Source organism: Parambassis ranga, chromosome 12 (assembly GCF_900634625.1).
Source record: "Parambassis ranga chromosome 12, fParRan2.1, whole genome shotgun sequence".
NCBI classification, from domain to species: Eukaryota; Metazoa; Chordata; class Actinopteri; family Ambassidae; genus Parambassis; species Parambassis ranga.
Window position 1 is genome coordinate 16,187,846 of NC_041032.1, and position 22,603 is coordinate 16,210,448.

The window sequence follows — 22,603 nt, forward strand, 5'->3', positions numbered from 1 at the left end:
TGTGGATTCAGACTGAAGCTTCGTCTGCTGCGCTGACAGGAACAGACGTGAGGGCTTTACACGCTGGAGCCCAACAAGCGCTAAAATATGCTAATGTGAGCCTCTCGATCTGGGACACACACACACATGACCGCGAGAACATGTGACTCTGTTCTGCTCTCACCTCTGGCCGACAGCTTCTTGGTGTTGATGATTTTGGCGGCGTACTCCTGGCCCGTGCACAGTTTGACGCAGCGGCGCACCACTGAAAAGGCCCCCCTGGGAAACAAGAGAGACAAGAGACAGGGAGACAAGAGGAAGAGACGGGTCAGCTGCCACAAACGCTTCGTCAGCATCACGAGGCGGCATCTCAGCCTTCACAGTGACCTCACAGTCCCCCTGATCTGCATGCCTGATCACACAGAGCGGGGACTCGATCAGGAAGTGACACCAAGGAGGCGCCTGGTTTTTAAATTCACTCTGCAGAGTGAAAACAGACGCTTGACATCTGAGAGCTCACCTTGATGGAAGGAAAACACTGGACAACGTGCTGACACACGTCTACCAACCAGGGACAAAAAAACACAGTTCCTCCAGTGTCCACCAGAGGCTAATCGTGCTTCGCTTCTTCACCTGCATTTGGATTAACCAGGAGTGTAGGTGGACAGACACTGCCAGCAGGGCAAAGGTCGGAACCTCCCGCCTGAAAGTGACGAATCAAAGGAAAAGGACACATCTGATCTGACTACTAGGTTAGCACTGGGGCTAACAACAGCGCCCCCTGTGGTCCCAGAGTGCACATAGTGTAACAGCTGATCTGAATAACTGCAGTGATGTCAGCGGCATCAAACAGGAAGCGGGTTCTCAGAGCCATGTTTGCTCGTCACAGACCACCAGATATATCCACCTCTGTCATGTCAGAGCTAATTTTATCTCACCTCAGGGTTGTTATGCAACGAAACACTCACACTCCCCCCCCCCCCCCCCCCCACGCCTCCCACCAGCTCTCCAGCATGTAAACCATAACGAGGAGACGAGGTGAGTAATCATGACACTCACACCGTCATCCCGCCGCGCGGCGGTAAAGCCAACACAATGCAGGTTATCTGCAGGGCAGGTGGGAGTCCGGAGGGGGGGCTGGATCTGTGTCCAAAACCTGGATTAGAGTTCTGGTCAGACTCCGACACCTCTCTGATCTCCTCTGATTAGAAAACAGTCATCCTAATCTGCCAACTCTCATCATGCTAATGATCACTAATCAACACAGAGCACTGCAGGAAGGAGTCCCAGCACCTGAACATGTGTTAGCATGTTAGCACTTCCTGTTTCCTCAGTGGGTGTTTTGGATTGTTTTAGTTAACACAAGCTTCCCAGATTTTATTCTACCACAGAAAATACAAGTTAATGAGCAAACGAACGACGTCAGTGGCGTTAAAGGTCTGAACAGGAAGTGACACAGCGCTCAGGTGTTCATGCTGACGAGGAACAACACTCCACTGCTAACTGGTGTTAGCGGTGCTGTCTCTCCAATTACTTAAAAACTCCAACAACCAACCACCAGAATAAACAGTCCAAGAGTTACACAACACACACACACACACACACACACACCATCAAGACGTTTGTAGTGTAGAAGAAAAGGCCGCGGTGGTCATGTGATGGGAACCATTAGCTTAAAACGCTTTAAATGTGTCTCTGCTAAGATGCTGTGACAGCGTCTTATGATTCCCATGATGTGAGACAGGAGATGCAGCTCAGTGAGAAACGACCAATCAGGAGCTCACTTTTTTTGGTCAGCACTCAAGTGGCCACTAGAGGAACTGCAGGTTTTTTTTGGCAGCTTCTGGATGTTGACATTTGTCAAGAAATTGCCTAGAATATGAAAAAACAAATCTCTGGGGACTGACTCATGCCCCAGAGGCAGCTGGGGGAACTGCAGTTTTGCACCTGAATAATATCGACAATTATAAAAACTTCTTACAAAACTAAAAATGCTCACACATCAACACTTTGTCTGGATCTTTACAGTGTAAAATATAACTGGAGCCGCCCAGCGCTGTGTGTGTGTGATTCAGTCTGAGCACAGCTCATCTTTTCCTGCATTTAAAGTATCCAAAGTGTCAACACGGACGCTGCTATCAGCCAGGGCAGCTGCCGCTACTCCAGCACGTCTATTGTCTTTAACTTATCACTTCCCACACACACACACACAGAGCAGCGGCGTCGCAGCTGAATAAAGGTTAGAAACCATCCTCAGCTCTTCAAACTTGCTATTTTTCGGCTCCAGGCTGTGGAATAAATGTTCCTGTGAGGCAGAGATCCTCTCTCCACCCACGCACAGCCTGACAGAGACACTGAGTCCACTCAGCCTCCACCCACTGTGGCACCCCAACCCTGCTCAGCCTCTCCGCTCGTCTGCAGCCCATCAGGGGCCACACATCTCCACAGATATCTGTGCACAGCTCATTAGATCTGAGGCAGCAGCAGCAGCACTCTCCCTGTGATTAAAGCCAGCTGAGCTTAACACACACACACACACAGAAGCTTTCCCCTGATATTAGGCCTGTTTGTCCCTAATTAGCCTTTGGACACTGGAGGAGGAGGAGGAGGAGGAGAGGAGGAGGAGGAAGAGGGTCCAGAAGTGCTCCTGAGCTCTCGCCATCCCAAAAAGAGCAGCCCCTCCATCAGGCTAATTTTAGAGTCAGAGCGGAGCAGCGTGCGTTTTGTTTTGGAGGGATGGAGCTGCATCCATCACCGCAGATGTGCCCGGCTCCATCCCTCCTCCTCTCTTCCTCCTCCTCCTCCTCCTCCTCCTCCTCACGGGGTCATGCTGCATGCAGGAGCAGCTGAGGAGCAGCTGAGGAGCAGCCCTTACTTGCCCAGCTCCTCGTACAGCTGGTACTCATCTGTGAAGCGCGTGCAGGTGGTCGTTGCCATGATGCGTCCTCCTCCGGAATGCGGACGGCGCGCGGCTCTGGCTGCGGACTCGTTGGAAGTGGAGGGTGGAGGGGGGGGGGGATCACCTCGGGCTCAGGCTCCGCCCACCTCAGACCTCCAGGACGGCGGAGTGGTTCAGCCGCAGCCCGGCGCACACACACACACACACACGCGGTCCCGGCTCGGACGGCGGCGGCTCCTCCGGTCTGCCAGGCGCGGAGGACGGACTCTTTAAATACCACAGCGCGTGGAAATGTGAGCTCATCATGACGTGTTCCTGTGGACGAAAATAATAATAAATAAATAAAAATAATAATAGACGCTCTTAGCGAGTGAATCTATTTCTGACGAGTACTCCTGATTATTTGTTCTTAAATAAAATAATTCAGTGACAGCTAATGTCACTAATAAGCAGCCATATTGTGTCACTGATAAATAATTAAAACAAATAAAAAAACATATCACATCATGATCAACTTCATCTTTACCTGTAAGCCTCCTAATGATCTATACTTCCAGCTAACAATCCAACAGGCTAACGTAGCAATAGCAACGATAAGTGCTACATTATGCTAATTATGCTACAGCTAAATAGCTAGCTAATGGCAACAAAGCATTATGAACTGAATATTTTATAGTGTTAATTACAACAAAGATGCATATTATTATTACTTAAAAACGTTCAATAATGCCAGGTGCCTATCACTAACCTGTATGCTAGTTAAGCTATGGCTAAGCTAGGCTAAATCCGAACTACGTCAACATCAGTTATGCTTTAGCAAATAGCTAATTGTAGCCTGTGCTAATCAAGCTACAGCTAAGTAGCTTTTCTGTAGTAAGTAATTTATTAACATTTTTATCTTTCAAAACATTTACAATCGTGTTACAGACTTTATTACGGAGTTACGAATAAAATTATTGATTAGCATAAACATGCTAAATATCAAAGGTTTTTTGTAGCTATGCTAGCTGAAGCTACATGTCTTTACCATCTTATTACTGCCAAAGGAGACAGTGATATAATATGTTGAAATATTAATTAAATAAGCTTGAGCTAAGTAGCTCGCTAATTAACATATAACTCATATTATCACAGGCAAGTTTCTCATAGTTCTACTTTTCAGTTTAACTCTTCACACTCACCTCTGGACTGGCCTCCAGCTTCCTGTCTACTCTCAGAAATGTCAGGAAAGTTTTTTTCTAGGTAAAAAGGAAGTATTAAAATATATTACCTTCAATAACCGAGTGAGTTCACTCACAGATCAGCTCTCAGCTCCCGCTGAGCAGATAATCTGCACAGACTCAGAGAGGCTGCGACTTCTCTCATCTTCACTCCTCCTCTTCATCAGCTCAGTGTTTCTGTTCACACAGCGGAAAACCTGCAGACGTTAATTTATTCAACACTATGCACATGTAAAAAAAAACAAGATGGAGTCAACACAATCGGAACAAACTAAGTCTGAGTCTGTGATCCGTGTAAACTCCACACTTTTATTAACCAAGGCTGCTGGAAAAAAAACAGTGAGGAGCTCCAACAGCTCCAAAGTGATCGTTTTATTTCTGATTTTTAACAAGTTTGATTTAACAGTTGCTTTATTTGGTTGTTTGGGTGTGAAAAGCTGAGCAGATGCTCTCATCAGACCGTCCTTCATCCTCCTGATGGCACAGACTCCTCTCATCACGTAACAACACCTGGAGTTTATCTGAGAATTAAAAAAGTTTGGCTGAAGTCTCGTCTGTCCTGGATCTGTTCAAATCTGACCGCTCAGCTGTTGAAGACCCGGTCAGGAACACAGAGGCACTGCAGAGTTATTAAATAAACAAAGACACTCGTCTAAAGCAGGTTCCATCCTAACATCACATAAATACTCCACACGTCCTCGTCAGACTCTGGATTAAACCGCCGACATCTCGGCCCACCGGGAAATCCGCTGCAGATCAACTGTTCGTGTTCGGCTGCGCCTCAGAACTGCACGGCACTGGGCGGGATGTCGAACATGGACGGGTCGAACTGCTGTCCTCTGAACGGAGAGCCTTCGGCGTCCCAGCCCTTCTTCAGCATCTCGTGCACCTTCTGCAGAGAGACATGGAGACAGGTCAGGTCAGGTCAGGATCTACGCCCCTCACGTCCCCACAGCACGAAGCTGTCTTCGTGTCCTCACCAGCTCGTGGCTCTGCGGCCTCCCCTGCTGCTTCTGGTGGTAGTCGAACGTGAGTCTGTCCAGGACGGCGTGCTCCTCCTCGTCGACCGTCGCCATGGAGCGCTCGCGGTTAATCTGGTTTATATCAATCTCCTTCTCTCCTTTCAGCACCGCGTTCCACCAAACCTCCGAGGTCTTGCTGAGTGACAGCTGCAGGTCAAAGCAAGAACAGAACAGGAAACACGTTCACACTCATGCTGTTCATCAGAGGAGACGAGTCCCCATCGGCCGATTGGGCGATATTGGCAAAAAAATTAATCACGATTAATTGTGGCATTTAGCCGATAACGATTAATTTGACGATCAATTGATGACAGTTGCACTGACATGTTTTTGACTCTAAATCACCACCACTCTGAACTGATTCCGACAAACCATCAGTCAAGTTAACCCCTTCATTCTGACAGGTTAAAGTAGTGATTAGGCACAAACCAGCCATGTTTGAAATATGTATTGATGACAGATGCACAAACTGCTTCAAAATAATAATGAAGCAAACATTTAAAGTAACTTTGTCCTTCAGATGTTCTTATCTTCAGGTCACAGAGCAGCATGTCAGCATTAAAATTAAACAGGACAAATAAGTTCAGAAAAGTCACATCAGTGATTATTTCAAGTTAAAAAATGTGTCTGTGCAAATGAACCTGTGGCTGAATATGTCGCAGACTAGTGCATGTTTTCACTCAGACTGTGGAACAGCAGCGGAAAAAACAAACAAACCGGACAATTTCACATTTAAATGTGTGTCTGTGCAAATCAACCTGCGTTATGTTAGTTTGGTCGTAAGCAGCACGATGACTAAACGTATCGCGGATTCTCGGCTGAGTGGAATTCTTTCCGATATCTGCCAGGGCTCTAGACTAACTTTTTGCACTGGTTGCACCGGTGCGCCTAACCTTTTTTTCTTGGGTGCACCGGCACAAAAGTTAGGTGCACCGCATCACACATCACACAGCAGTTTGTTTTTTAATTGCTGTCCATATATTTTTTTTATCGATCAGGCCTTAACTTGACACCTATCCTAACGCAGAAGTTCTTTTCATCTTCTCTCATCATCTGCAGCTACATCTACTGTTTACCTGACGGCCTCACAGGGCTGTAGCCAAAGTTTTAGAAATACTGAGGTCCAAAAATTGATGTCTAGGAAATATGGGCTTAATAATAACATATCATCCTAAACTGACTTTGGACCTTGTTTAATGAACACAGGTAAATAAAAATAAATAAATACATGTACCGATAGTACTCATTCAAATTATGGACAAACCAGCCAACAAGTCTGCCTGTCAGAAATCCATGATGAAGATTCAAAGTTACAGCACTCTTCAGTTCCCTGTTTGCTTTCTCTCTGTATTTTCTGGCTGTCGCTCCTCACTTATCTATCTGGCAATGGGAATTAAAAATGATTAAAATCATATACACCTTTATTTATTTAATAGTTGTGATTGAGATATATGTTTAGTTTTCTTCAACACGTTTCTATTGCAGCTACAGTATCTCTCCTCATCTTCCTCACCTCTTCCTCAGTTTCTCCTCTGTCTCCTCTCTTTCTAAAGCTGAGCTCCAGCTGACAGACTTTTCATTCTGTTACAGATTTAGCTGCTGTATGCAGACATCATCCTGGCAGACAATGCTCTACTATAGCAGGATAATATCAATACTGTTTAAATGGGCGTTCGTCATGTAACCATGTTCTATAACTCCTTAAACCAGCTGACTGCTGTCAGTCAGTGACTCAGCCTTCATGGATGAACCTCACAGGTCAGATAACACTGTCCGTCAGACCTGTTGTTCAGTCTGTTATGATGCTGCGAGCACGTCACGCCCCCTCCCTGAACATGACCGGCTCGTTATCACCCGTCATTCAGGTAAACAGCAAATTAGCAAAACCTGCATAGTAGCAACAAATCCTGCTCCTCCGCTGCATGTTCACTTAAACTGCGGTTTCTGCAGCGAAACGTCTTTAATACCTGTCTGTCTGTGTGTGTGCGCGCTGCAGTGAGAGGGCCGTATGAGTTCTGCACACACGTTTTAAAAAGTCCGGGCCGAAACGAACTTTGTTCATATCTCTCTGTTCTCGTGCAGTATGGAACAAGCTTTATCACACAGCATCAGCTCTGCGCAGCATATGTCCGCGTTCTTCTCTGAATGTTCGGTCTCAGCTGACCGCAGCAGACACGTTTTCAAAGACACACACACGGAGGTCCCGCCCTTCACCGTCTCTGATTGGTTTAGACCACGATATGGGCCCGATGTGTGTCTGTTGCTGGAGACTTTTGAGAGTCGCGGAGAACGTATCTCCCTCTTACAGCTGGTCGTACCAGTGAGACCTCTGATATTTTTTGGTTGCACCTTTGAGAAATTAGGTCGCATGTGCGCCCAAAATGGTCGCACTCTAGAGCCCTGTCTGCTGGAGGAGACTTTGCTGTTGTGATGTTTTCCTATGTTGCTGTGGAGTCCGTAAATAAAGATCAGAGTTCATTCCTTTGATCCGAGCAAACATCCAGTTGCTATGGCAAAAACCAACGCTCCACGCTTCACACCTAATGCATGTCGCGTATCCGAGCTACACAACCATCAGCCCAGCTACACAACCCTCCACAGCTCCAAACAGCACATCCTGCAGCACCGTGTGTACGTACCAGCACACACTGTCCTGGCTCCAGACTCCACAGGGAGGTCTCCGTGTTGATCTTGTGTGTGAACTCTCCCTCCATCAGTGTCTTCTCCTCGCCTCCGTCCCTCACACTCACTCGCACACTGCTGGTCTGCAGACTGACGCTGACCTGAGGGCAACATGGCGGCCGTCAGCAGACCGACAGAGAATCACACTCCTGCTGTGCCAGCTGGTTAAAAACACACTGTGCTCACCTGTCTGCCCTTAACCACCGTTTTTGGCACAACCACACGGACCTCCACGTCAGTGTAGTCCTGAGACCAGCTGTAGCTGTCCCTCATCGCCCCGTTGTAGCTGTCGGGATTCAGCTGGAACTGTTCCTGACCTCTGAAATGATTCCATAACACATGACAGACCGAACATTCTGTGTTCTTAACTGACAGCTGCATGTGGAGAACACTGATATCTACTCACAGGCCTGCCGGCTGCGTGCCGGCTGCAGCCGCCTGCTCTCCCTGAGCGGCTGCACCGCTGCTGCTGACGGGCTGAGGGTCGGCGGGCGCCTCCGAGGCTGCAGCAGCTGGAGCTTCTGCAGCGGTGCTCTCTGTCTGCACCGCCTCTGCGCTCTGCTCCTCCTTTGAGTCCTCGCTGGGCTCGGCGGTGACCTCCAGCTCGTGGACCGCCGGAGGAACACACCTGCTCTCCTCCCTCCTCTGCAGCTCGCTCAGCGCCCTCTCTCTGTCCTGCTCTGCCAGCTTCTCAAACAGCCTGAACGTCTGAGGAAGCAGTTATTACAGAAATGAGTTTAAGCACAACAACTGGGAAGAAAAGTGAAGATTTGAAGCTCATGGACCAATTAAGCACACCTGATGATGAATGCAGGCGCAAGAACATGAATTAGAGCAATCAATAGATCAATCTGAGAATGAAAGTATAGAATAATAACATGAGCAGGTGCTCTAACTGCGACTTAAATCAGTAAGTGTCTGTTTAAATGTCTGCTGACACAGAGAGCCTTTAGCTAGCTGCAGTCATATGCTGACATGTAGCTAGCTAACAAACGGTTGATAAACGGTTGACAAACGGTTGACAAACTTCACCTTCAGCACCATCTTCTCCGCTACGCCCGGAGGGAAGCCCAGCCTGTCGCTGGGACTTGACAGCAACCGATAGAAGTCCGTCTTACGGTACAAAAACCCAAAATAGATCTGCAGAAAGTCCTGGATGTTCCCAACGTGCTGCAGGATCCCGAGCAGCGCGTTATCGTACATTTCCGTCATCTCCAGCGGCGACGCCATTGCGGCTGTTAACGTGTACCCTGCTCAGCAAAATCCCGAAACCTCCAACAGACACAAACAAACAAGTCTCAGCCAAAAAACTGAAGCTTAAGAGCTGGCGGAGCGCGCTGAGGAATGCTGCTCCAGGACCGTGAGCCTCCTTCCAGAAACATACAAACACTTCCGGTGGATTGTTTTCAAAATAAATGCACAGCGTGGAACTAAACTCTCAAACCAAAACAAATTACAGCACAGAACTGAATAAAAAGGAAATACAGGTTTAACAACAACATTACCAATAAGTAGTGTGAAGTAAAAATAACTATAAATAAAATATATAAAACTATATGCATTACAAATATTAACACAGTCAACACTACTATTTTATTTTCTTACTTCCGGCTTGTCCAGCTCAGCCTTCCTCCGGTTGAAACAGATCTAAACAACAGTTCCGCTTACCAGCTAGATTTTGCTGTATAAAATGGCACTTCTGCCACTTTGGTAACATTTATACTCTTTGTAATGATAACAGAGTTTTTTGTGGGTTTATAAACCTTTAACGTCGTTGGTTAGTACGTTAATAAAAGATTAGCGTTAGCTTGTTTGGCAGCGTACGTTAAACATTTGGGGAAAACATGGCGGCGTCCTTGAGCAGCTCCGGGAGCGTGAGGCTGCTGGTAAGAGAATCCTTTAAAGCTGTTTGGTTTTAGTTATTTCACTGAAAATATGTTGACGTGGTAGTTTTCTTTCCAGCTGTTGTCCTCCAGTGAGGGTTTGCCCTGAAGCTAACTGTTTATGCTAGCTCGTAACAAACCGTCTGATACCAGAGCTGCTCCTGATGTTTTCGGCGTGTTCTCTAATCAATATGTGGGTTTTAGTCACAGATGTCCATACTCCATGTCCACATCCTGTTGTGTTTTTCAATCCAAGTTATTTATATTTTTAGAATTTACTCCAGATTCAGTTGCAAACAGGTTTGTAGGCTGGTTAAACTAATTTATATTTTATTAAAAATTATTGATCAATAAAATCCAGAGAGTTCCAGAGATACTAGATGAAATTAGCCTATTAATACTTGATACTGAACTGTGTGATCCAGATCATCTCTGTGAGCCTCTCTGCTGAAGAAGACTCTAAACATCTAAGAGCACCCAGAGAATTGAATGATTATTATTATTGTATTATTATGATAACATCAATCAGGATTGTGTCTCATTTGTCACTGTGTTTTTATGTGACTGTGGGGGTTTTCGTTGCAGGGCGTCTTGGCCCGGTCCAGCTTGACCTGCAGCTCCTCCAGCAGCAGAGGCCTCCACGTCACAGCAGCGTGCTGCAAGGTGAACGCTGCGCTCCGTGTGTCGTGTTGTTTTGTGGCAGTTTAGTAGTAAAATGCCTTCCAGTGACTTTTATTGACAGTTGTGTGTTGTTTTCCAGAATCGGGCTGCTCGGATCAGAGTGGGAAAAGGAGACAAACCTGTGACCTACGAGCAGGCGCATCCTCCTCATTTCATCGGCCACCGCAAAGGATGGTTGTCACAGCACACCAGTGAGCATGACCGTCATCACAGAGACACGTCTCCAACATTTATAAATGACATGTTTTCATAACAGTTCTGCCCTCTGCAGGCAGAGAGCAGACACTACAGTGCAGATATAAACAGCCAGTTTAGATTCTGTCCACCCATCTCACACCAGCTCTCTGCGCTCCTCCTCCTCACAGGTAACCTGAAAGGTGAAGGCGGTGCAGCCGAGCGCACCGTGGAGGACGTTTTCATCCGGAGGTTCATGTTCGGAACGTTCCATGGCTGCCTTGCCAACGAGATCGTCATCAAGAGACGCGGCAACATGCTGGTCGTGTGCGCTGTGGCTGTACAAAAACTGGTGCCGCAGAAGTTTTACTTCCTGATCGGCTACACCGAGACGCTGCTGTCCTACTTGTATAAATGTCCGGTCAAGTTAGAGGTCCAGACCCTGGATGTGAAGCTGGTGTACAAGTACATCTGATGGATATTATCAGACCTGTCCAGTTTTCAGCTGCAGTGTTTGTGAAATGAGCTTATTTCACATATTTATTTCTGTGATGACATGTGAAGATGTCGTAAATCCTTTTTTATTTTGTCCAAAAAAAAAAAAAGAATAAACAGGTGAGAACACTGTTTAGATGCTTCTTCTTGATTTATTCTGAATCAATTTCATCACAGTGCAAAATTCATTCACATTTAAAGGCACACACGTCTCATCAGTGCGAACACGAGGCACTCTGGGTTCAAGCCTTCATCTCCTGCGTCACCGTGCAGAAGTTCCCTTGATTTCCTCACAGTCAGAAAACAGAACATACGTCAGCTCAACATCTTCCAGCTCAGTTTAAACGACCCTGAATTCCCCGGAAAATACACTAACAAACATCAGAGTTACAAAAGATTTAAAACTCAACCATGGAAGTCTGAGGCACAAAAAGAAATGGACCTGGGATCCAGAGTCCGCTCGGCGAGGACGTGGCTGTCCGCTCATTAAAAGTGCTACAGAGATAAAAACAGCTGTGCCGCAAGGTTAGAGAAGAAGATCGATACCTCACTCAGGTCACATATTCAGCAGGCTGCTAGCTTAGCTTAGCTTAGCTTAGCTTAACACAAATGCGCATCAGAGCAAAAACAACTTTTTACACCCTATTTTTCCAAAAAAATATTAATAGGGTGCCAAGTTAGCCATTGGAGCTAAAAAGATGCTAAGCTAGCAGCGGGTGATGTCTTTATATGGAGAAGATGTGAGGGTGGAGTCAACCTTCAGATCCAACGTGAAGCAAGAAACTCCACAAAGTGTGGAAGAAACCTTTGGTTGTGTAACGTTCAGGAACATCAGACGTTTCACGGTGTGATTGATCACATGTTCAAAGACATTTAACAGGTTGACAGTGCAGACACGTCCCAGCATAGACAAAGAAAAGGAGTTCATAATAAAAATAATAAACTTTAAAGATCCGTGAGCACAGCTCAGACACACAGAAGGTTTGACTCATTATAAAAAGGAAGAGTTCACACAGCAGGTCCAGAGTCCGCCTACAACCAGTCATCCATCATGTGACAAAGAAACTCAGCTAAACATGGAACCCTCAATTTATTTCTGATTATTATAAAAACCTCCCGACACAGACATCAAGCAGCGACCTGGGACTCGGCCGTGGCTTGTTTCAGCAGCTGGACCTGCTTCTCCTACACAAACGGGTCAAATCGTCTTTATACCTGTTGGTAAAAACTCACACACACCGAGCGCTCCCTCCTCGCCGAGCGCCCCGGCCCGTGTTCGGCAGCTCCCTGCTCTGCTCTTTAGCTGATGTTGCGGCAGCTGTCGCCCACACAGGACTGGAGCTTTATGAGCCGCTGGTTCATGGTCTGCAGCACGGACGGGTCCACCTTCTTCAAGATGTTCTCCAGCTGGTATGGGTCTGCTGCCAGGTTGTACACTTCTACAAAGGACTGGAGGAAAGAGAAGCAGAGAGGAGCTGCACACCTGCTTTCACAAAGGTCAGATGTGTCGGTGAGTGACCCGGCCGTACCTCGCTGTCTGCAAACTCGCAGTACTGCATGTTGGTTTGACCATCGAGCGTGCGGACGCAGGCGTACGTGTTGTTGTAGGCGTCCTCACACACACAGTCTGGGAAACACTCCTGAAGGCAGTGAAGGTGTGGAGACACAAAGTTCAACTTAAGCTCAGGGGGTCAAGTGTTAGCATGTTAGCCACTCACAGACAGTCCAGGGCCGAGTTTGGGACAGGCGGGGTCAGAGGTCGGATGTCCCTCTCCGGTGTATTCAACCAGGAAGAACGGCCGCACCGTCCCGTTCCGCAGCGACGGAGCCTGAACAGGAAACACTCTTAGGATGTGGTTTTAAGAAGCAGCGTGTTAGGGAAATATGTAGGAAGCAGCTGACCATCTGAGCCAGGAAGGACTGTCCGTCCACATTCACCGAGGACAGGTTGACACCAGAGATGTCCATGATGGTGGGAGCCAGGTCGATGTTCAGAACAGGAGCCTGGGAGGAAAAAAGCTTAGAGCGACGCTAACCTGTGTGTGTGTGTCTGTGTGTCTGTGTGTGTGTGTGTCTGTGTGTGTCTCTGTGTGTGTGTCTGTCTGTGTGTGTGTGTGTGTGTGTCTGTGTGTGTCTCTGTGTGTGTGTGTCTGTCTCTCTGTGTGCGTTTGTGTCTCTGTCTCTGTGTGCGTTTGTGTCTCTCTCTGTGTGTGTGTGTGTGTCTCTGTGTCTGTGTGTCTGTCTCTCTGTGTGCGTGTGTCTCTCTGTGTGTGTGTGTGTCTGTGTGTTCTGACCTGCAGCGTCTGGTTGGGTTTAATACCAGGACCACGGACCATGAGCGGCACCTTGATGTCGAACTCGTACAGCTGCCTCTTGTCGATGGGCAGAGAGAACTGACCTGGAGCAGACACCACCGAGTTAGCCTGAGAACCAGGAAGTGAACTCTGAGCGGCTTAGCTAAGCTACAGCTAGCGAGCTACGCTAAGTTGGTTCTGCGCTAAGTAAACAGAGTCCACATCAGTCACAGGACGGGCCTCTTCCTGTCAGAGGTTCTGCTGACGGCGACACCAACACCTCCACTTTCTTCAGTTATTCTGTGGGACGTGTGTGAGTCTTATGACCCCTCTTCCTTTTTCATACCGTTTTCATAGCAGCCCACTTCCTGCAGTGTGTCCCAGAACATCTGCCGTGCAGACACCAGGTGTTCTATTAACCCTGAAAGGCCTGAGCACCTGTAGGAACTGGCAGCTCCAGCTTTCAAAGCTGGATCCGCCTCCATTTCTGCAGAGCAGCTTCAAGTTGTTGACCCACTTCCTGTTCCTGAAAAGGCCTCCTGCAATGCTCATACTGCTTCATGTGACGCCGCCCTGTTTTCTACCCTCAGGCCCTGCAGCGCTCTGAACCCGCTGGCTGCTGGTGCAGGTGTAATCCCTGTCTGGAAGTGTGACTGAGTGAAAGTGAGCAGACCTGTGTGGTAGCCGTTGTCTGAGGTGTAGAAGATGTAGGTGTTGTCCAGCTCCTTCATACCGTCCAGCTTCTTCACCAGCGTCTCCACCATGTCGTCCACCGACAGCAGCGTCTGCCACCTGCCGGAGGGTTCATCAGTACATGTGTGTGTTTGTATGTGAAGCTCTGAGGGTCGAGCAGCCTCACCTCCTCCTGTAGGCGTTGTCCAGGAATGTGAGCGTGCTGTTGGGCATGGGGCTGACGGGCTGGCGCAGCAGCCAGTGTTTGTCCTGAAACACACGCAGACAGACCCAGGTGAGCAGGAAGTGCCTTTACAAACAGGACTCACGGGTTCTCGTCTGACTTCCTGCCGGCCTGACCTTCCCCAGCTTGTCGAAGCTGCCGTCTCGGGGGGCTTGGACGTTGCCGAACTCTTTCTGGTACTGAGGCGCCGCCGTCCAGGGGGAGTGAGGAGCCGGGGTCGACAGCATCATGAAGAAGGGATGCTGAGGGCTGTGGTCGTCAAGGAAACGAAGGGACTGGTTCAACTGGACGCACAGGAAGAGAATCAATGTGGCGCCGAGCGAAACATTCACATTTATACAAACACACAGAGGAGAGGAGCAGGAGGCGATCACACAGAGCCAGTCTGATCAATAACTTAACCCTTTCCTGATGCCCAGGGGACACTAGCTAGGCTCAGCTGTCACCTGACCAGGAAACAGAAACATAATACCTTCTAATAACTCCAGGTGTTTGTTGTGTTCACAGAGGACTGCAGGTGATGATTAACTGTCACACCGCTGACTCATTAACCCTTCGTATTTCTGTGACAACAGCTGATTCAGACAGTTTGAAGTTCTTCCCATAAATTCTGACATGAGCATGGACTTGTGCTGAAGTCACTGCACCCTGTGTGTGTGTGTGTGTGTGTGTGTGTGTGTGTGTGTGTGCGTGGTGATACTCACTATCAGGTCTGTGAGGTAATCCTCCTGATAGCTGTCACCGTGCTTTTCTTCTTTCCCGTTCACTGACAGCGTGTAGTTGTAGTACTGAGAGTTTCCTGCCTGCACGTCCAACACGACAAGAGCCATTTAAAATCAACAGAATATGTGTGTGTGTGTGTGTGTGTGTGTGTGTGTGTGTGTGTGTGTGTGTGTGTGTGTGTGTGTGTGTGTGTACAGGACTCACCAGTGCATGCCACTGGTCCCAGCCTGGTGGAACATGCTCCACACCTCCAGCCTCTTTCTTACCGTACTGAAGGTATAAGACATGGTTAAATTAGCATCAGACGTTAGCTAGCATGCTAACAGCTGTGAGGTGCTGATTTTTGACACTTATGTAAAAAAACAAAAACACTCTGATGTGTTAGCATCTTAGCTTAGCGTGCTAATTAGCTGTCTGTTTTAACCAAACACACCACAGAGCTGGAACTCTGTCGGACTGCCGGGTGTGTGTGTTTGTTTGTCTTCATGTTTAAGTCTGACAAAACTCAAACATGTCTTTCTGTAATGTATCCTCTGGGGACCACGACTGGCTGCAGACCATCAACACCCCGGTCACATACCCAGGTAAATATCACACCACCTGCAACACAGGCTGCTAACACACGGTGTACCGACATTCATACATTCATGGTCTCCAGATGACGTGTGGTTTGGACCTGGTTGATCCGCTTTCTTGTCCCACTGTGAGGTTTTTGTGCTTTTCAAACTTGTGGTTCAACACGAGCTGTTAGCTTGAAGCATAGAAGGCTTCATCTACGCTGACCTCATACACTCACTGAACCAATATAGACCTGTGATATCGAATGAGCATGTTAGCATGGTTAGCATTGGTCATGGCTACCCATCGACCCAGAGCCCTGCTGTTGTGTGTCAGACCTGGTTGAGGTACTTCCCAGCAAAGAACGTCTGATATTTCTGTTTGCCGAGGTAGACGGGGAAGGCCTCGGACTCGGGGCCTTTCTGCCACACCGGGCTGGAGCAGTTCCCGGACAGGGAGTTGTTCCTGACCTCGTGGTTGTGGGGGTACCTGCCCGTCAGAATGCTGCTCCTGCTCGGGCAGCAGAGCGGCGAGACTGTGAACTTCAGAGGAGGAGGAGGAAGTGAGAAGAGGAAGAGAGGAGGCGAGGAGGGGATGACAAAAGAGAAGCATGACAGGAGGACGCCGTCAGTGTGATCATCAGGTGCTGCAGGGCCCAGCCGACAGGGGCCAAACACGTGGTTCAGGGCCCTCCAAAGGGACACACCACACAAGCTGCTGTGAGCTAGAGACAGTGAAGTACTCACAGCGTTCACAAACGTGGCTCCTGCCTCTCCTATCAGAGCTTTGGTTTTCTTCATGGGCGTCTGGAGAGAACACACACACACACACACAGACACACACACACACACAGGTGTGATTAAAGGAGGTGTGTTTTATGTCTTTATAGGAGTCACATGACCGAGCGTGCAGTGTTCTGTGTTTAGGTGTCTGTGCCTCTGGTCTGTAGGTTTGGGGCTTGGTCACATGACATGGACCCTAAATATATTCTACATATAATAAACAGAATGCTACATGAGTTCAGCAGCTCTGATTGGTCCGAGGCCACATGTCACACAGTGTGAGAAACTCCACAGAAACACAGGTTTAAAGTCACATTCTCTGATGGATCGATCCAGGTGATCGATCAGCAGCCACTCACCAGCCCCCCTAGCTGAACGTCCTGGTCGTCGGTGAGGATCAGGACGATGTTGCTGGCCTTGGCGCCGTCCGCCCACCTGACGCAGCAGGTGAGCGCCGTGAGGAGCGCGACAGCTGCCCGGAGGAGTCCTCTCCGCTGCCGGCCTGTCCCGGCTCCGGATCCGCTCCTCACACCTGCCATCATCTGGGGGACCAGCAGAGATCCGGACCTGCTGTTCGGTAACGGTCCGGTTCGGTTCGGTTCCCTGTACAAGCGGGAGGACGCGTGAGAGAGGAGAGCGCGTGCAGACTGGACGGACCAGCTTCAAAGTTTGAGGAAGTGAAGCCGAAAGTCACATGACCAGACTGGGGGGGGGGGGGGGGGGGGCGGAGTGAGGACAGAGGACACCGTGTACAACACACACACACACACACACACACACACACACACACACACCGCAGATACTTTCTCTGAACTTTCATCACTAATTATTAATATTATATCACTTTATATTGAATTATATTCAATTTAACACAATGAATACGAAGGTTAAATAACTAGAATTAGACTTTAAACATGTGTGTTTCGCAATAAAACTCATGCACGTGTGCATCATGTATGAAGAAGAGATTCCCAAGATGCAGAGTGACCTATCGATCTGATCCATCAGCACTTCCTTTCAATCTATCAGCTTTGAGTCTGCAGCCTCTGACTGTCAGAGCTGATATGATGATGAGTTACACGATGATCTGCTTCCTGTCATGGTTTAACTGTTGAGTCAACAGGTGGACTGACCGTGTAAGAACCCACACACACAGTGTTTGTTTGTTAAATGTCACATTATTATCTGTAGGACTTATTTTACAGCTGCACATGTTGACATTCACACACATACTACACAATATTATCTTTGCTTTGTAAATGTGTTTGTGGCTTTATTATAACTGATATTGCGTGAATATAAATAATAGTTCAGATATTTATTTGTAACTTTTATTTAACTTCTAGCCTTCTTTTTGGACTCGTCCTTTCAGGCCAGCCTGAGCGGACGAGTCACTGTTTCCAGTCGGAACTGTTTTGGTGATGGACCGCGCCGGCACAGCTGCATCCGGCTGTGTGTAGTTTTACAGATGTTCGCTGCAGTTTGCGGGTTTTCTTTCCCATAACCTGCTTCAGAAAATGAAGACGGTTACGAGACACGTCGTAACTGAACTGTGAGGAAATATTTAAAGTTTTAAAATGACGCCTTGACGATAATTAGCTTTTTTTAACCGAGCTAGCTAGTAGCCGCGCAGAAGTGATGGATGTTTGACGGGGGGAGTGAACCATGGTGCCGCTAAAGAGGAGGAAAGTCGCCTGCTCTCTGGATCCCGGAGACAACGCGCCGACAAAGTTCCCTCAGCTGGTTTTATTTCTGCTGGAGAGGAAGATGGGAGCCAGCCGGAGAGCGTTCCTCTCACGGCTCGGACGGAAGAACGGATTCCAGGTGGAGGAGGCGTTCAGGTACAACTTTAAGTGAAGGAAATGTTTTAAACTGTGGAGCCACGAAGTTAAGATCACAGTTCAAATGTCATTTTCCACAGTGAGAGAGTCACGCATGTTATTTCTGAAAACAACTCCGGTGATGAGGTCAGGACGTGGATGGACGCGCAGGGCCGAGCGGCGGACGCTCAGCTCCTGGACATCAGCTGGTACACAGAGAGCATGAGGGCGGGGCTGCCTGTGGACATACAGGACAGACACAAGCTGCAGGTACGGAGGACGCGTCCAGGCTGGGTCCAGTGGTCCACTGTCCGTGTTAAAGTGTCACTCTGTGTGTCTCAGCAGCAGCAGGTGAACCAGGCTGAGCTCCTGTTGTTCTCAGTGCCCGCCTACGCCTGCCAGAGGCGGACCACCCTGGTCAACCACAACACCGCCCTCACCGTACGTCTCCACCCTCACAGCACACACACACACTACCTGAAAACCAGCACGAATCAATGGCCCTGTTCTGTCTCAGGATGCTTTGTCGCTGCTGGCTGAGAACGCAGAGCTCAGCGAGGAGGAGGGCCGAGGCGTGGCGTTCCGGCGGGCCGCCGCCGTGCTGAAGGCGCTCCCCTCAGTGGTGACCAGCATGGCGCAGCTCGAAGGGCTGCCATGTCTGGGAGGACACTCGCTCAGAGTCATCAGAGTCAGTGATGCCACTGTGTCCAGCCATGTTTCTGCTGCTCCACCGAACATCTGATCAAAATGATTTGTTCTCACACAGGACGTGTTGGAGAACGGGGCGTCCCACGAGGCTGAGACCACCAAACAGTCTGAGCGCTACAAGGCCCTGAAGGTGGGTGAGCCGTTTTATCCCAGACCCAGGTGTAACAGGTGGTTCTGCCATTAATGAGGCGTTTTTTAGGTTCTGACTGGAATTTTCGGGGTTGGAGCAAAAACAGCGGACCGCTGGATCAGAGAGGGGATTCACACCCTGCAGCAGCTGCGAGAGTCCGCACAGACTCTGAACCGAGCTCAGCAGGCAGGTCTGGATCACTACGACGACCTGAACCAGCCGGTCAGCCAGACCGAGGCTGACGCCATCGGGGACATTGTGCAGAAAGCCGTCGCCTGCGTGTTACCAGGAGCTCAGGTCACTCTGACCGGAGGATTCAGGAGGTGAGCTGATGCTCTCTGTGAATCTGATGAGACTCATCAACATTAACCTGCAGCCTTTGTTCAGAGGGAAGGACACGGGCCACGACGTCGACTTCTTGATCACACACCCGGAGGAGGGCAGGGAGGTCGGGCTCATGCCTAAAATCGTCTCCTGGCTGGAATCACGGGTAGGTTTTCTGATGTTCTTTGAACGCACCATGTGTGATGTAGAGTTCAGGGTTCAGCCCTCCGTCTCCTCAGGGCTTCCTGTTGTACCAGAAAACTACAAGAAACTCTTACCTGGAGTCAATGGACGGTCCAGGTCGCCCCGCCTCCAACATGGACCGCTTCGAGAGGTGTCTCTCCATCTTTAAACTGCCGGACGTGGAGCCACAAGGAACCAAAGAGGGTCCGATCAGTGCCGCTCCACAGAAGCGGTGGAGAGCTGTGAGAGTCGACCTGGTGGTCTCCCCCATCAGCCAGTTTGCTTTCGCTCTGCTCGGCTGGACCGGATCCAAGGTGACCTCTGGTGACCTCTGTCCTGTTTCCTCAGGCTCTCACTTGCCCCCCCCCCCTCGCCTCATGATGAATTAAGCGTTCATTTCTCATCTCCTCCACAGCTGTTTGAGAGAGAGCTGCGACGGTGGGCAGGACATGAGAAGGCCATGTCTCTGAGCAGCCACGCTCTGCACGACAACACACAGGTACACATCAAGTCCTCAATTTCAGCGTCACATCAATAAAAACAGGCACATTAAACCTCATCAGGACTTACCTCATCATTTTCTTTCAGAGTCGATACCTGCGAGCTTCATCTGAGGAGGAGATATTTGCTCATCTCAGTCTGGAGTACATCCCTCCATCAGAGAGGAACGCCTGAAGAGAGCCAACATCTGCCCCCCTGTGTGTCTGCAGTGAACGATGTCAGACCTCAAGTTGTTGCACATGCTCACATTAGTTTAGCACATTGTGAAGGCTCTGCTGTTTTTAAAGTGTGCTCATGAAAGACTGATTTTTACAGCAAATTAAAAAATTGAGAAATAAAAGCTGTGGGGATCCTTCAGCTCATATGACCTCACTTGGGGTGTGTGTGTGTGTGTTTAGGTCACAGCTGCTGAGCGCACATCCCCCAAACACACCTGTTTGTATCGATGACCTGCATTCAGCAGCTGTGACGTCCTCATCTTATCTGAACATCCTCACAACTGCAAACAGCAGAGAGCTCACAGAGGAAGGAACGTTCAGTTTGATCCAAAATGCTTCTGTCACTTCTGTCCCTCTGGGATTAATACAGTATCTAAAAAAGGGTCAATTTGTTACATTTACTAATGCTGGCATTCGAACACTAGGGGGCACTGCAGGAAGCAGAAATACTGTTGATACTGATGAGCCAGTAAAAATATGTTCCGTTTATCCTGTAAGCCACTTTTGGTCAGAAAAAAAAAAAACCTAAAGGCCAGAAGTGGTCAATAATCTGATAACCGTTAGTAATAAAGTAAATTACAACAAATAACTTAACAGTAAGGAGCTTTATTATTAGTTGAATACATGTGAAAGCACAATTTCCACAGAACTTTAACCTCAAACATGCTCCTCATTAAACCACAGCTCGTTTTCCCTCAGCCAAAGCACAAAAATGATCAAAAAGCAGCAACGTTGGCCAAACTTTAATAGATAAAAGAAAAGGAATGATGGCAGAAACGAATCAGGACCAGAGGTTAGTTGCCTCCACGCAGACGCAGCACCAGGTGCAGGGTGGACTCCTTCTGGATGTTGTAGTCGGAGAGGGTGCGGCCGTCTTCCAGCTGCTTACCAGCGAAAATCAGCCTCTGCTGGTCTGGGGGGATGCCCTCCTTGTCCTGGATCTTTGCCTTCACGTTCTCGATGGTGTCGCTGGGCTCCACCTCCAGGGTGATGGTCTTCCCCGTCAGCGTTTTGACGAAGATCTGCATCCCTCCCCTCAGACGCAGCACCAGGTGCAGGGTGGACTCCTTCTGGATGTTGTAGTCGGAGAGGGTGCGGCCGTCTTCCAGCTGCTTACCAGCGAAGATCAGCCTCTGCTGGTCTGGGGGGATGCCCTCCTTGTCCTGGATCTTTGCCTTCACGTTCTCGATGGTGTCACTGGGCTCCACCTCCAGGGTGATGGTCTTGCCAGTGAGGGTTTTCACAAAGATCTGCATTCCTCCCCTGAGACGGAGGACAAGATGGAGGGTGGACTCCTTCTGGATGTTGTAGTCAGAGAGGGTGCGGCCGTCTTCCAGCTGCTTACCAGCGAAGATCAGCCTCTGCTGGTCTGGGGGGATGCCCTCCTTGTCCTGGATCTTTGCCTTCACGTTCTCGATGGTGTCGCTGGGCTCCACCTCCAGGGTGATGGTCTTACCAGTCAGAGTCTTCACAAAGATCTGCATCTTGATTCTGCAGACAGAAAAAAACAAACACATCTTAGCAAAACACAGCTAATGATGACAAAACCTACACCTTAATGTTCAATGAAATATTTCAGGGTTGGTCTCATTTCATTGATTAAAATAAGTTTAATATCATTTCTAGGTTGTTAAGCTAACAAACGTCAGAGACACTAGAGGCCGCTTTAGCCAAGTCGCAGCTGACGTTTCTAATTATCGGGGTCAAAGCGGCACTTTCTCCTCGAAGCTTTTGTTTCGCTACACAACAGCACACTTTGTAGAGCCTGCTGGAAAACACGTGTAACAGTTAAACCCGACCAAACAGCTAGACGAGCATTTTCCATTTGGTAAACAAGATAGCAGCCGGGGAAGCTAACGTTGCTAGGATAACCGGAAGTGGCTATCCTAGCGTTAATTAGACCACAAAACGAGCCCCAGTGCATTTAACCTCCGTCACAGCTCATGGTTTATTGTTACTTACGTAAGAGTGTGATGCTTAAACCTTAATTATGATTAAATCCGCCGCTTAGAGACCATTTTTTCAGTTGAGCTTCGGGCCTGATTAGCGTCGAAAGCGGACCAAACATCTTGATTTAGCCATTTAAAAAAACACGTAAACAACAACAAATTTACCACAAAGAACATATTTGGCATACACGACAAGAAGTAGTCATTTAAAGAAATAAAACGACTTACAAACAAATGTTTCCGCAGCTGTAGAAGCTTCCGTCCTCTGGGTCCTGCCGGCGTCTGAATAAACAAAACTCCGCGGAGCCACATTTATGCGCAGCGAGCCAGTATCCTTCCGCCTTTCACTCTTTGGGACTATACAGAGAAGTTATCGAAAGCAAAGTTATTTACAAACACTCCTGGATGATGTTTCGATAAATAATACGCTTAATAACATACATAACGTTTTATGGAATTGAT

The 22,603-nt window shown here is 48.5% G+C and overlaps 5 protein-coding genes across 6 annotated transcripts; 2 read left to right on the forward strand and 3 right to left on the reverse strand.

Moving 5' to 3' along the window:
• Positions 1 to 4,387: 4,387 nt before the first annotated feature.
• nudcd3 (NudC domain containing 3) lies at positions 4,388 to 9,190 on the reverse strand. The gene is made up of 6 exons (XM_028418092.1): positions 8,835 to 9,190; positions 8,209 to 8,510; positions 7,989 to 8,121; positions 7,760 to 7,903; positions 5,079 to 5,267; positions 4,388 to 4,990 (listed from the first exon to the last, which is right to left on the reverse strand). Exons 1-6 carry the CDS (start codon positions 9,030 to 9,032, stop codon positions 4,880 to 4,882), a joined length of 1,077 nt encoding a protein of 358 aa, XP_028273893.1. The 5' UTR covers positions 9,033 to 9,190; the 3' UTR covers positions 4,388 to 4,879.
• A 242-nt stretch (positions 9,191 to 9,432) lies between these two features.
• On the forward strand, positions 9,433 to 11,154 carry mrps24 (mitochondrial ribosomal protein S24). The gene is made up of 4 exons (XM_028418296.1): positions 9,433 to 9,688; positions 10,271 to 10,348; positions 10,446 to 10,557; positions 10,732 to 11,154. Exons 1-4 carry the CDS (start codon positions 9,647 to 9,649, stop codon positions 11,013 to 11,015), a joined length of 516 nt encoding a protein of 171 aa, XP_028274097.1. The 5' UTR covers positions 9,433 to 9,646; the 3' UTR covers positions 11,016 to 11,154.
• A 13-nt stretch (positions 11,155 to 11,167) lies between these two features.
• Positions 11,168 to 16,991, reverse strand: gnsb (glucosamine (N-acetyl)-6-sulfatase (Sanfilippo disease IIID), b). The gene is made up of 13 exons (XM_028418297.1): positions 16,668 to 16,991; positions 16,273 to 16,332; positions 15,865 to 16,068; positions 15,173 to 15,238; positions 14,950 to 15,048; positions 14,362 to 14,529; positions 14,189 to 14,271; positions 14,003 to 14,121; positions 13,330 to 13,433; positions 12,938 to 13,039; positions 12,754 to 12,864; positions 12,565 to 12,675; positions 11,168 to 12,484 (listed from the first exon to the last, which is right to left on the reverse strand). Exons 1-13 carry the CDS (start codon positions 16,848 to 16,850, stop codon positions 12,335 to 12,337), a joined length of 1,560 nt encoding a protein of 519 aa, XP_028274098.1. The 5' UTR covers positions 16,851 to 16,991; the 3' UTR covers positions 11,168 to 12,334.
• A 408-nt stretch (positions 16,992 to 17,399) lies between these two features.
• On the forward strand, positions 17,400 to 20,432 carry polm (polymerase (DNA directed), mu). Of its 2 annotated transcripts, none has more exons than XM_028417990.1 (11): positions 17,400 to 17,444; positions 17,655 to 18,149; positions 18,230 to 18,398; positions 18,474 to 18,569; positions 18,646 to 18,816; positions 18,895 to 18,966; positions 19,036 to 19,289; positions 19,354 to 19,456; positions 19,530 to 19,787; positions 19,889 to 19,972; positions 20,062 to 20,432. In XM_028417990.1, the coding sequence occupies exons 2-11, from the start codon at positions 17,974 to 17,976 to the stop codon at positions 20,146 to 20,148; spliced, it is 1,470 nt and encodes a 489-aa protein (XP_028273791.1). In that variant the 5' UTR covers positions 17,400 to 17,444; positions 17,655 to 17,973; the 3' UTR covers positions 20,149 to 20,432. The 2 variants fall into 2 exon arrangements, with proteins under 2 accessions (XP_028273791.1, XP_028273789.1); XM_028417988.1 differs by having other exon boundaries at positions 17,402 to 17,444; positions 18,471 to 18,569; positions 20,062 to 20,430.
• Positions 20,433 to 20,782: 350 nt separating this feature from the next.
• On the reverse strand, positions 20,783 to 22,506 carry ubc (ubiquitin C). The gene is made up of 2 exons (XM_028417896.1): positions 22,370 to 22,506; positions 20,783 to 21,683 (listed from the first exon to the last, which is right to left on the reverse strand). Exon 2 carries the CDS (start codon positions 21,674 to 21,676, stop codon positions 20,987 to 20,989), a length of 690 nt encoding a protein of 229 aa, XP_028273697.1. The 5' UTR covers positions 21,677 to 21,683; positions 22,370 to 22,506; the 3' UTR covers positions 20,783 to 20,986.
• Between the last annotated feature and the right edge of the window lie 97 nt (positions 22,507 to 22,603).

Excerpts from the sequence above, each read along its gene's own strand:
- nudcd3 (XM_028418092.1), bottom strand. The coding sequence starts at position 9,032 with ATGGCGTCGCCGCTGGAGATGACGGAAATGTACGATAACGCGCTGCTC. Across the intron at positions 8,511-8,834 it reads CGGAGAAGATGGTGCTGAAG|ACGTTCAGGCTGTTTGAGAA; the intron begins GTGAAGTTTGTC and ends CTGCTTCCTCAG. Across the intron at positions 4,991-5,078 it reads GGCCGCAGAGCCACGAGCTG|AAGGTGCACGAGATGCTGAA; the intron begins GTGAGGACACGA and ends GTCTCTCTGCAG.
- mrps24 (XM_028418296.1), top strand. The coding sequence starts at position 9,647 with ATGGCGGCGTCCTTGAGCAGCTCCGGGAGCGTGAGGCTGCTG. Across the intron at positions 9,689-10,270 it reads CCGGGAGCGTGAGGCTGCTG|GGCGTCTTGGCCCGGTCCAG; the intron begins GTAAGAGAATCC and ends TTTTCGTTGCAG. Across the intron at positions 10,558-10,731 it reads ATGGTTGTCACAGCACACCA|GTAACCTGAAAGGTGAAGGC; the intron begins GTGAGCATGACC and ends TCCTCCTCACAG.
- gnsb (XM_028418297.1), bottom strand. The coding sequence starts at position 16,850 with ATGATGGCAGGTGTGAGGAGCGGATCCGGAGCCGGGACAGGCCGGCAG. Across the intron at positions 16,069-16,272 it reads GAGCCACGTTTGTGAACGCT|TTCACAGTCTCGCCGCTCTG; the intron begins GTGAGTACTTCA and ends CCTCCTCTGAAG. Across the intron at positions 12,865-12,937 it reads AGTCCTTCCTGGCTCAGATG|GCTCCGTCGCTGCGGAACGG; the intron begins GTCAGCTGCTTC and ends TTTCCTGTTCAG.
- polm (XM_028417988.1), top strand. The coding sequence starts at position 17,974 with ATGGTGCCGCTAAAGAGGAGGAAAGTCGCCTGCTCTCTGGATCCCGGA. Across the intron at positions 18,399-18,470 it reads AGGACAGACACAAGCTGCAG|CAGCAGCAGGTGAACCAGGC; the intron begins GTACGGAGGACG and ends TGTGTGTCTCAG. Across the intron at positions 18,570-18,645 it reads ACCACAACACCGCCCTCACC|GATGCTTTGTCGCTGCTGGC; the intron begins GTACGTCTCCAC and ends GTTCTGTCTCAG.
- ubc (XM_028417896.1), bottom strand. The coding sequence starts at position 21,676 with ATGCAGATCTTTGTGAAGACTCTGACTGGTAAGACCATCACCCTGGAG.